We start from the raw sequence: 12,450 nt of genomic DNA, 5'->3' as shown, positions 1-12,450 counted from the left end.
TCCGGAGACAAGTCTGTGGGTGCTGAGCTCTTGCTGACTCTCCTTCGTGAATGAAAACAACAGCCCCGGTATTCCCGGATGCGATCGGCCAGCAAACCAGTAACACGCTTGCGTGGGACCCTCCTTCCGCAAAGCTCTCTCCCCGGGTTTAAAGCACGGAGGGACGGGAGGAGAAGGAGGGCGAGTGCAGCGAGCGCCGGCTGATCTCCGCCCTTCGCGGCGGACGCGCGCGGTCGCTTCTCGCCTGCTGCGAGAGCCCGACATTCACACCCCCAGGGATCGCCGCCAGCTGGGAGGGAGGGTGCGTCATCCAGTAACAGGTACAAACATTGAACTCCAGTCTCATAGCTGCCCTCGGTGCATCTGCGGAGCAATTCTCCTCGCTCGCACAACCCCTCCTCCTAGGTTTTCTCTTCTCGGTCTGTTTTCCGCCTCGTAATGTTCCGAGGTTTGATTTTGAGGGACAGTTCCCACAAGGCCTCCTCAGCCAGGTGGTCGCTGAAATCGTTGAAGAATGACACTATGTCGTCGTTTCTTTTGATGTCGTAATGTCTGGAAGACCACAGAAGAGGGCTGCGGTTAAGCAAGGGGCTACCTGGGGACCTCTCCCAAATTCGAGCCACCCCCACGCTGCTCTGAGGACATCCAGCACTGTGGTCTGTGCCCAATACTCATGACAGCGGTGTTACACCAGAAAGGGGAAACACCATCATGCCCATTGCTGAACTGGGTAAAAAAAAGACCCTATCACACTGAAATCAGCAGTTAGATCTGGTGCCTCTGCTGCAAGACAGTATTCAGGAAACCCTCCATGACCTAGAGAACCCCTGAACCGGCAACAGCAAAACCCAGAGGAAAAACTGTTGAGTCAAAGAGAGAGAGTAGTGGCAAAACTTTACTGCACTGGATCTCAAAAATAACATAGGAAAAAATGTCTTCACAACTTTTAGTCATATCTAACCTAGAGAGGGAAGGAGTCCTGTTGTTCCCAGGTCTCCTTACATCTCCATCACGATGCTTTGACCTTAGACTCCCTTCCCCTTCCACGGGGGCTCCCGTGCCCCAGCCACGACCCCCCACACCAATCCCCACCGTGGTGCCTCGAAGCCGGCTCTGACCCCCCCCATTGCTGCACTTACACTTGTTGGAAGCACCTCATGCTGTCCAGGATGTTAAACTGCTGCCAGCGCTTGGAAAAGTTCACTTTGCTGTCAATGTAATCAGGGTTTCCCAGATGAACAAAGGTCAGGTCCTGCAGAATCAGGCCTCTGAAAGAAAGAAAGGGGCAGTAGGCCAGGGAGTAGGCAAACAAGTACAGAGGTTAGTCACACAGGGGCAGGACGGCCAGCCAAAAGGCAGCCAGACGCAATCTAACAGCCTCCCGCTGCTGCCACCATCAGCACGGCAACTTTCAACTAGAGGGAAATGTTCCCCCAGCAGCAGATCCAAAGGTGTTCAGGTGCAAGGCGCCCACCATGCACAGCTGAGGGACCTCTGAGGCGAGGCACTCATGCTCACGCTAAGGGCGCTGAGGTTGCTCTTGCACCCTCCGTGGAAAGGAGGACCAGGCTGGAAGAAGGTCGCACTGGGAAATGCCTGCCAGGGGTTAAACCTTCCTTCCAGTTTTATGCAAGAGGGTTTCCCTCACGTTGAGGTTTTGCTAGCAAGAGGGTCTGCGCTCCCTTCCTCCTTCCGACTCCCCTACTCAGCCATGTCTCTGCACAGTCCTGCTGTGGTCCCCTGCCAGATGAGCTGCCACGTACATATGCAACCTCTTCCTACAGAACTCTTTCCATGGAAGAAAGCAAGACCAGGAGAAGTTTTACTGGTGCAAACCCAGATCTGGGTATCTAGATCAGAAGGCCCTTATGAAGAAGGGCAATGGCTTCAACCTTTCATCAGCAGCATGTTCAACAAGGCAGACTCCTCATTTACCAGCTCTTGCAGTCAGCAGAACCAGAGCTGTCGCAGAGGAGCAAGCTGCAGCTTGAAGCTGTGGGATCCATTGCACCTCATGGGAAAATTTGTCTTTCTGTGCACAGACCCCAAAGAAAATATAGTTAAAAAGCATCAACTAAAGATCCAGGCACTTGATCTTTCCAAAGCCTTCTTTACAAAAAGATAGCTGCCACCCTGCCTTCCTATGCGACAGGACAAATTGCTCCAGAGAGGGCATGAGGGTTGATGTGGCACATTGCTGTCTTATTCTAGGTGTAGGGCAAAAGGCAAGTGCTGAGCTGAGCAGAAGTTGCTGAGAAATCCTTGAAGGAACCATTGTAACGTGCAGAAGTAATGGCAGAGGAAAGAAACTACCAACTCACAGGTAAGGTATGCAGGGAGGCTCCACATCAGCCAGAGCTGCTCGGTAGGCGCGGAAGGACGAGGAGCTGTCAATCAGTGTGCAGTACTCAGCCAGGCCCTGGCAGAACACAAAGCCCACGGTGGCACCACTGCTGCAAACCCCTTTTCTTTGTCACCTCTCCCCAGAGTGCCATGCAGGCCAGGGAGTTAATGTCATCCTGCAAACACCTCCAACTGATTTACTCAGCCTGACCCTGAGTGCGTATACTCAGAGCCTCGCTGCCTTCAGCCTCACCAAGCCTTCAATTTGCAGGGAGGAGGAGGAGGAGGCGGCAGCTGTTTTCAACCCGTGACTGTGTTGGCACTCCTGCAGCTGTCAGAATGCCCAGCCACGCTGCCAGCTTCCAGCGCCGTGGCATTATACCCGCTGGAGAGCAGTAATCCGCCATCCCTCCTCCACCCTGGGACGTTGCTGAGCTGTTAAAACCACCCAGCTGTTTTGTACCGTAACCACAGTTATCTTTTTCCCCTGAAGATGACAGCCCTCACCGCTCCTCACCTCTGAGGTTTGTTTCTGCCACTCCAGCCTTCGGATGGGTGCAGAATCCAGTGCAGAAAGAATGGCCAGATAGGAATTAAAATTATTCAGCTTTCGTAAGTGCTGTGAGGAGGGAGAATATTCCAGTTACTCTAGTGATCTGAAAAGCCTTCTAACATCAAACAGCTCTACCAACCAGAAGGTCCCACCCCCCTGCTCCTTTAAGGAGCAGTGTGTGTGATTCACAGCAAGAACCAAGCTGATACCTTCATAATCTTTATAAATTTAAGGAGCAGCCTCTCTCGGTCTTGGGCTTTCTCTTGTAGCATAATTATTGAACGGACCCTGGAAGAACAGACAGAAAAAAAGAAAAGATAAACCTGCTTAAGCAGATCTCAGATTTCTTCTTGTTCCATTTTAAAAAACTGATAACTGATAGGGATGGGCCAACAATACTAAAAAGTTCATGATACCTCCAACTTAAACGGAGCACTCTAATTCACAACAAAGACAGGATAATTTCAAGGATGACCACAAGAACCCTTCACAGAGTGCATGTATTTGCAAGGGCAATGTTTGTTTGAAGGGCTCAATGGCACTGACAATAATTCCTCTGGGTTACGGTGCCCTCCACAACCCTCCTGATTTTCTTCCTCGTGTGCTCTGGGGTCTTTGATGAGTGCCCTGCATCTACTTCCTGGCCAAAAATATATGTTATCCCAGCTGTAACACGGGAACCCAACTCTGCAAGGAATATTTTGAATATTTGTATGGCACTGGAGGTTAAGCACGGTTCAGTGCCACAGTTGTTCTGAGCTCCTTACCAGTAGGACATGTTATTAAAGTGCTCTGTGAACTGTGTCAGGTTGGGGCTCTTCTCTTCATTTTGCTCCTTTGCCCAAAGCAAAACTTCTGGGATCTGCCAAGGAAGAAGAGGAGAAGGGTGGGAAAATACCACACATTAAAATGGGATTTCTGCCTCAAGATTCCCAGTCGCAGTCTGTGTTCACAGCCACTTGCTGACACAAGTTCAGCTGTCTCCTGCAACGCAACAGTTGTGCTTGGAGAGCTGGCAGGGAATACCAGAGATTGCAGGGGGTCCATGTTCGAATCCCTCCCACCGCCCTTACCCCATCCTCATCTCTGTACCTCAATTTTATAGAAGAGTTCGGCATCTAGGAGGGTCAGTTGCTCAGCTATTTCATGACTGTGGAAATCATGCAGCGTCCCTGGCCTGCAGGAAACAAGGATGAAGTATAAAGGCTCAGAAAATGAGACCTGTTTTCTTCTCTTTCGTATATTTTGGACTGAGAAAACTCTTGTGTCCACAAGAAACAGATGTCCTGTCTCTCAAAGGACCAAGATATGGTTAAGTGCATCTTTCCTCACCTGGCTGCCACCCCACGGGCTGCAAGAGGTTTGATGGAATTGGCATAGCTCAGCATTTTCTTCTGATCCACTTTATCAAGGATATTCTTGCGTAACACTCTGGCGAGGCTCAGCTCCCCGTTGCAGACCAGTCGGAAGACCAGGTCCATCAGCAGCTTGAGAATTTCCTCTGTCAACTCCACTAAGCTGAGAGAAAGATGGAAAACCCAGGGAAGGCATCAGAGCTACGACCCTGAGCTAGAGAGTTTGTATCTGTACTGAGTCTTGCTGCTCTTTCGTACAAGCAGAAGCAAGTGACTGAAATTCCTCCCCTTCCCAGCTCTTCCTTTCTTACAGATTCCCCTTTTACTAGTTATTTTAAAATCACTGACAGAGATAGGACATGAACAAGAGGGTTCAGCACTATTGGTGTCTCACTGGTCAGGGTAAGGGATTTCAGCTGTCGTAGATGAGGATTAAACGACACATCTTCAAAACTGCCAGAGTCCTGTATTGTTACTGACCCCACATCTCCCATCCCGAAACGAAGGCGGCAACTCACCACAGCTCATCCACCACTCTCACCAGCACGAAGAAGGTGTTCTTACTGACTCGCTTCTTAAATGTGTCTGGGAAGTGGCAAAACTTTTCGTATGTGGTTGCAGGTTAAAGAATCAACTTAGTGTGGTCAGTACAACTAACAGCTGCCTTGAGGAACGTTAGAATAGCTACTATTCTGTCTTGACTGAAACTGGTGTTCAGTTTCCAGGAGATAAGGGACACCGATACGGCTCTAATTAACATGGTGTTAAGCTGCCACCAGCTGCAGGTAGCAGGGGTGTGAGGAGGTACTTACACCTCGCAGAACTGATGCTAGAAGTGTACCCTGAAACTGTTCTCTCTAAGGTGTAATTTAATGAGCAGCACTCCTCTACTGTGATGTCCCCCACTGGTCTGTGACATCTGGTCTCAACAGATCTCAGATGTCACCTCTACCTTCCTCACTGCCCAATTTGCTGCAAGGAGAATGGTGGCAGGGGAGACAGCACAGGTTGAAAAAGCTTCTGCCAGGTGGACAAAGGGAAAAAGAAAAAGGTTATCAGTAAGTCAAGTATTGGAATGCCCCAGCCAGCATTTTCACTGACAACCACTCTGCAGTGAGATTTGCTGTGTCCTTGGCCGCGCTGATCCCAGCAGGAGCAAGGGGAGCAGCGGCTCTGCTGCAGATGGCAGTGATGAGCTGCGACGCAGGACAGGGTGACGTCAGGCTCCCTTTGACGTGCGTGTACAGGACCAAAGCCCACGAGGCCTTTGCACTGCCTGAACTGAGATACTGACCCACTCAGCTGACAGCAAAAGGAGCCACGGGAACAGAGCCAAGGGGAAGGAACTGCAGGCAGCGTGCTCAACAAGAAGCCTTCTCCATACTCTGCCAGAAATGCTAATGCTCACCCTGCCACATAAGGGCCCTCGCCTCGTTAGCAGTTACAAGCTCAGTTTGAAACTGGGAGGCCAAGAGGACATTATCTTCTGTGCTGCATTTCTTGTAATAAGGGATAGAATAGGGCTTGATGGTTTAGTCATCTCTAGTATTAAACTACACCTGCCCAAGCAGGCAATCCCCACGGCCCCTCAGGAAGGCAGAAGGCAGCGTGATCCCCATTCTACAAACGAGGTGTCCCAAACAAACGACCAATTCCCCAGTGATGTACAGAAAATCTGAACTGCTCTTCTCCCCTGCCAGGGCCTTCAGGATACTACTCTCAGGTCCGGTACTCCACCCTGCCTGGACCTGCCCAGCAGCATTTCCCATTTGCAGTGTGCAGAGGTGACGGAAGTCCTGCTTGGGACACCTCCAGGGCGGGCACATTACTGACCACGCTGTCAGCAGGCTTTTGACCAAACAACTTGCCACCAACTCCCTCCACAATGACTGCTCGGCTCTGATTCCTGGTGGGGGTGAACCGCCACTCATGCAAAAGGATATCTGTACTGCAGCTTCTTGATGAGCTCTTCAGGGGTAATAAACGTCCTGTATGTAGTCAGAAAGGCTTCACAGTACAGCACCAGATCTACAGAGAAAGACAAGAAAGCCTCAGTCAACCCTGCTTTCAGGAAAAGGAAGCTTCTTGTAAGGTTGAATCCAGTCTTACAGGAAGAGGACATGGACACATTTTGACACGAATGGACTTAAACGCTGTGCTGTTGTTTGTTACCAGCAGGTGGACCCTACGGCACAAGAGCCACAGTGAAACTGCCCTGTCCCCACCGGCCTGGCTCCCGTTTGCAGCACTCAGGCTTGCTGCTTCGCTTACGCGACCACCAAAGGGGTCAGTGAAAAGCACCTGTTTGTGGGACAGGAACTTTCAATAATGGGTCAAGGAAAAACGTGGTTTAGACCTTGGGGACACTTTAAGGAGAAGATCTGATGGTGCGAAGTGGGTGCCTGTTCTCTGTCTTTACTGCTTAGGCAGCACAGAGCCCTGCAGAAAGACGGTCACTCTTCCCCCTGATCAGGAACAGACATGTTTCGACGTGATGATATGGTGCTGCAGATGCTCTGCCCTTGCTACGTTCCAGGAAATCTGCCCCAGGACAGTGTAAATACAAGATTATTTTCAGCCAAAAGAAGAGTAAATTGCACTGCAAAAACTGATGCTACCATGACCATGACCCCACCACAACACAGACTCTGACCCGGTGCACGCAAACAGCTTTTGTTTATTCATCTGCAGCAGTGGGTGCTACAGGCCCCAGAATTGCAAAGGCTTTGGCCATCATCATGGGCACAAAGGAGGGAATTGGAAAAAAGCAGGAACCGCAAATGGGAAAGAAGATTTCAGGTCAAGGCTGCAGTACACTCACAGTCCCAGGAAAGGCTTGGTCACTGTGGACAGCAGCGGTCAAAAGGGAAACTTATTAGCCCCGGTATAAAACCACACAGCACTGCAGGCAGCCTGTGCAGTGGGATGGCACACTGCCCCTGCCCGGCCCACTGCAACCGCTGGCAGAGCTTTGCCAGCGCAGACGGGGAGAAAAAGCTTCTGCCCTGCCTGCCCAGGCTAGGCTGTACATGTAAAGCTTGTTTCAGCCAGGACAGGGATCACCCCACACCCATGTGCTGTTAACATCCATCCGTTGCGTGTGGAGGGTGGGAAAGAGCAGGGCACGGTGTGTTAGTTGTGCCTCTCTACCTGCGGCGTTTCTCTTGGCAGGAGCCTGGCAGAGATGCCGCTTCCTCCTGCTCTTAAATCAGAGCGCGCTGCTGCCTTTTGGTTAAAGACAATCCGATATAAGCTCTAAAGCCGGAGGCTGGGTGGTCATGTCAGGGGTGAGTCCTAGGCCTCGTCCAGCTGTAATCCTGCACTCACAGCAAGAGCTTGTGGCTGTGAGCCACACGGACCATGGATTTTATTCCTAAAGACCACAAGTCTCTCTTTATCCCTTATTCCATTTAGCTCTTTTAGAAAACTCAAATGGACAAGAAGCATCATGCAACAGGGCGTGGAGTTACATTTATTCTGGGTTCCCATCTGCCCAAAAGGCAACGTGAGGTAATACAGCTGGTCTCCTCTGGCACTTGAAGCTGCCAAGAAATTCATCTTTAAAGGAAAGCCTCTTAACTATACCCCTCTGTGCCGTTTGGCTGATTGATTTACAAGCCCTGAATTCTTCTCATTGTAAGCTTAATTCATTAACCCTCTCAGTCACCCAAACACTGGGTTAGCATAGTACAAATTCCTCCGTGCTCCATTCAGCTCAGGGGCTTGGCAGGGCCTGCGAGGCTAAGCTCTGTGACTATTCTGAGAAACGTGCCGTGCAGAGCTCCCTCCACCCAGCCGCTCTCCCCGTCCGCACCTCTGTGCATTTAAAATCCTGCTCTAGTTTTTCCTAGTCTTGAGAGGTTCTCCACGGCTTTCACCTCACTGCCTGCAGCACCCTCAGAGCTCCCCATTCATGAACTGGAGGTCGAGCACACATCCCTTTACCAACTAGCTGTCTTTCAACAGGAACAGTAGCGAAGTTCTTCCAATGTGATGCTTGTTCCGGAGAACAGCAGGAGTACATCAGAGCTTCTCTATTCCAGTTTCAGCATTTTTATAAGGGGTATTTCCACCATTTCATTTAGACTATTTTTAGAAAAATATACGTATCTAGCCTCGGTGCAATCAATTGCCTCCTTCTCTCTAGTATGTTCCCAACTTTGGTCCTTTCTGCCTGGATTCGATGCCTGGTGTAAACAGGGAAACATAGCTGTCAGGGGAAGGATTTTCTTGCTAGCTGGATAGTGCTGGTAAGTAATTGCAAACACCTTATGCTACAGTAAAAACCCTGCCATTTAAAAACGCACATGAAAGATATTTCCCCTCTGACTATCAAACCTCTAAAATATGAGCGCTGAGTGGTTCAGCGGGTTAGTGCGTTTTGCCTTGCATCTCAGGAGATAAGGAGATCAATTCTGGTTAAGGCCGTCAGCACAAATGTGTTTGGCAGGTTCAGAATCACTCTCTGGAAACATTGCAAAGGCTGTCTTTGCCACAGGTCTTGGAAAGGAGCTGCTTCCTGTGGGTGGTGACTGGGTTTGGAGAGATAAAGTGGGTTTTTAACAAATCTATAGCAAGGGTTGCTAACCCCCCCTTCTCCTTCCCCACATCTCCTTTCTTGTACTGTGGATTCCCTCTCTGAATCGGTCTGGGTGACTACCAGCATGCAAGTGGAACGGAGTGGGACTAGGAAGTGAGATGGTAAGTTGAAAATAAGGGGTGTCAGCAGACCAGCAGCTGAACAGCTTGCCTGATGCCCACGGGTATTGCGTTAGACCCAAAGCAATGTCCCTCCTCTCCTACTTCGATGCAACGGTCACTCCAGCAACTCCTACATTACCACTGCCCTGAAGTTCAAAGGGCAAGGAGCACCTCTGAAAACAGCATCAGTCACACCTGCACTTGGAGAAGGCAGGCATGGAGACACCAACACAGCACTGTCACCAACACCACTGGTGTGCCTCACCTTCCAGATCTGGGCAAGGGCTATGAGGAGTTAAAACCATCCCTGCTGCTAAATGGAACAAACCGGTTCTTATCCAGCTTACCTCCGTTTGGCCAAAGATAAGCACAATCCCCCCCGCAACTCTGAGGATCACGAACGCAGTCCTCTCCACCCTGGCCCAGCTGCCTCAAGTCACGTTGCGACTGTGCACGCTACAGAGACGCAGAAGACAAGCAGCAAAAGGCCATGCCAGGCTGCGCTCCTCAGCTCTGTTTTGGTGGATCCACTGTACCTTTCCTGTCGGTCTCTGTTGCATGCACTAACAAAATGTCTCCGGATCCACCACGAACATCTGGCCCATCATCTCCCTGCAACGAGAACAGAAACATGTTAGGCTTGGTCCAAGCTCCCTTCGGCCTGGTTTATCATCTCTGGGGTTCAAACTCGGCAACAACTGGCAGAGTACGCAATGTTCCTGGCACTGCTCACAGCGCAAGCTGGGACATGGGTCTTCAGTGCTGGGCTAATCCTGGTATTTGAATAAAGCATTTGGTGTCCCAGATGAGGATCTGGGCTGATCCTCACTTGGGGTCTCTGACTCCTTAAGGCCAGGCTGCGAAGCTCAGTGAAAGCTGAACCTTCTATCCACAGAAGAATGAACAGAAATGTCCCAGACTCCCAAACGCTCCCAGAAGACCATTAACAGAGCAGTAACACTGTGTGAACTGTCTCAAAGAGTGGGATCACGTACCACAGCGGCTGTGGGGTGAGAGGTCATGCATTCAACTTGCATGCTCCTGGAACATGAAAACCTAGCAAGTTAATTCCCTAATCTGGACCTAGTTGGCTGGAGGTCAACTGAAGCGATCCAATAACCGGGAGCAGAAAACAGCCCTGCTAACTGCTTGACCCCTGCCTTACCACTCTCTAAAAACATCTTTCTTCTAGCTACTGCAATTCACAATTAAAAATATGCAAAACTGATCTATCACTCAGCCAGCGGTTCCCACGCTGCAGGAAATGGCTTGCAGTGGCAGGTCTATACCGTTTCAAACATGCAGACCATAAAGAAAAGACAGAAAAAGAAGAAGTTAAGGGTTGACACATATCTGCTAGTCCCCAATGTTCAGCCACCACTGATTTTTAATTTTTTAAAGGAAATATTCCTGCAGAGGAGACTGGAGTCGTGTCTGGCTTCCCTTAGTAATGTCTTTGTCCTTTCAATATGCAAAACACTGAAAAAACCATGGATTACAGCCATGAAGCAGCTATGTCTAAGATGTGAATTTTTCAGGTGACCCTCTGGCAAGACTCATGAAATACTACTTAAGGAATGAGTAATAGCTTCTCACTCTCTCCTGCACATCTCGGCTGACCAAAGAACACTCCTGAAGTGCCAGTAAATGCTACATTCTCTTGGTTTTTCAGGCTAGCCCCCTGACAGTCTGAAAGCTTCAAAAGCCTGCATATTCCCTCCAGCCGCATGTCAAAGACAGCTTGGTTCAAGAGCATAGTGAGCAAAGCTGTCTGGGAGTGCACCTAGGGCTAGAAACAAAGCCATTTCTCAAATACAGAAACAGTTACTTTGGCTGCTCTTCCACATCTGTAATATAACGTCCTGCTTGGGAAATCTGCTAAACCTGCCGTCAGACTGGAAGGCCAACACCATAAACCCACACCTGGATTTATTGTGCTCAGGGTCTCAGGAGCTTCATTTCAGACTGTCGCAGGCTGAAGAGGTGGGAAGGAGCAGACTGGGAAAACGGCACAAGAGACGCTTCTTTTTAGAGAGACATCTCACATTTTGTTAAACCCTCATTCATTGCCGATGCTCCCTGCCTGTACCAGCATCTCATACTTTCACAACAGCCTGCACACATAAAGCTGCATACCACTTCTGCTGCAACCTAGTTTTTCCTATCAAATAAAAGCTGATGCCTTGCTTGTGCACACAGAGAATCAGATTTCAGTACAGCATAAACCAAAGAGTATGAAAGCAAACCCTGAATGCACCTACCTCTTGCTTCAGCGTTAACCTAGCCATAATTTCACTGTGGTCGATAAGGGATAGCTCATCTACCTCTTCCTCCAACTGTGACGATTCCAAAGCATCTGGTGACTGCTGCTGCCTGTAAAAAAAGAGGCAAATACCCATCAATGTCATTGCCCATCCAGGGGAAGAGATGCTGGGTCCACCCGAGCTCTCAGCGTACAAACCTTCATTAAAATACAGTAAGTCCACAGACAGTCTGGAGGTAAATCTTTTGCAAACAAATCCAAATGTCTGGCTCTAATTCTGTTGCTTTGTGCATCTCTTGAAAAAGAGAAAGATGAACCTTTAGGACCTGAACACTTGTCTGCCTGCATTTCTGGCAGACAGGATTTTACTATGCCCTGCATAAGTACACACTTCCATCTCTCCTTAATCCACCAAATTTTTAGTGCACACAAATCTAAGCCCTTCCTTAAATGTATAGAGACTGAGCATACTCTACACACATATACCTTAGTCAGCTCATGACCCATCGTGCTGCTACAAGGGGAGATGGCAGGCTCTCTTTTTGCAGGAAGATAGAGCAGAAAGCTCTGACCACTTTTTTGGTGTACATCCACAACTCTAGTATTCCTACCCCCAAAGGCTGGTACTCTTCTGCCTGGACACATGCTCTCTGTGCCTGTACTCCTAAAAAAAAAGCGCACATGTTCTTTGTAGCTTTCCCCAGCACAGGCCAAAATCCCGTGCACCAGCCAGTATTTTCAGCAGATAGTGAGCTTTGCAGAGCACTCTTGCATTGTCTCCTTCACTGCAGGGATTAAAACCCTCAAACCAACTGCAGGAAAATGGGGGAGGGAAGTTGACTGTCACACACAAAACAATGCCGTTCTGTATTTTTGCTTTAGAAATGCAATTGAAGAGCAATCTCAAGCAGCAGGGAAGCGCTCACTCCACTCCTCCTGAAGCCCATCTGTTACAGCCTGCACCTCTTCATTTACATAGACAAATGATAGCTAAGAGCATTAGAAGGGATATAAAGCCTCCTGCTTCGGGGCCTCAGCCAGCCTCTAACTAGCAGGGTTAGGAAGAAATTCCCCTCCGGAAGACTATTTCCCAACAGCGATACAGACTTTTTTTGCACGTTTCCCTGGAAGCAGGAGGGAGCAGCCAGTGTCAATGACAGGACTGCCGGTTAGATGGACTTAGGATGGCTAACACAGGCTGCATGAACCCCTACAGGGTCCCTGAGTTAAGTAAC

General features: G+C 49.5%; 1 protein-coding gene across 3 annotated transcripts in view; it reads right to left on the bottom strand.

The window, feature by feature from the left end:
* Positions 1-26: 26 nt before the first annotated feature.
* Positions 27-12,450, bottom strand: part of RAPGEF1 (Rap guanine nucleotide exchange factor (GEF) 1) — an 86,038-nt gene continuing 73,614 nt past the window's right edge. For all 3 annotated transcript variants that reach the window (XM_009322072.1, XM_009322073.1, XM_009322071.1), the window contains 12 exons: positions 11,214-11,325; positions 9,489-9,564; positions 6,191-6,279; positions 4,770-4,858; positions 4,229-4,414; positions 3,989-4,073; positions 3,664-3,758; positions 3,106-3,184; positions 2,861-2,962; positions 2,322-2,419; positions 1,140-1,268; positions 27-552 (listed from right to left, as the gene is read on the bottom strand). In XM_009322072.1, coding sequence (XP_009320347.1) covers positions 402-552; positions 1,140-1,268; positions 2,322-2,419; positions 2,861-2,962; positions 3,106-3,184; positions 3,664-3,758; positions 3,989-4,073; positions 4,229-4,414; positions 4,770-4,858; positions 6,191-6,279; positions 9,489-9,564; positions 11,214-11,325 — 1,291 coding nt within the window. In that variant the 3' untranslated portion in view covers positions 27-401. The remainder of the gene's footprint in view (positions 553-1,139; positions 1,269-2,321; positions 2,420-2,860; positions 2,963-3,105; positions 3,185-3,663; positions 3,759-3,988; positions 4,074-4,228; positions 4,415-4,769; positions 4,859-6,190; positions 6,280-9,488; positions 9,565-11,213; positions 11,326-12,450) is intronic.

The sequence above is a fragment of the Pygoscelis adeliae genome, unplaced genomic scaffold (assembly GCF_000699105.1).
Source record: "Pygoscelis adeliae isolate BGI_AS28 unplaced genomic scaffold, ASM69910v1 Scaffold114, whole genome shotgun sequence".
In the NCBI taxonomy this organism is placed as follows: Eukaryota; Metazoa; Chordata; class Aves; order Sphenisciformes; family Spheniscidae; genus Pygoscelis; species Pygoscelis adeliae.
This window is presented reverse-complemented; position numbering and strand designations above follow the sequence as displayed.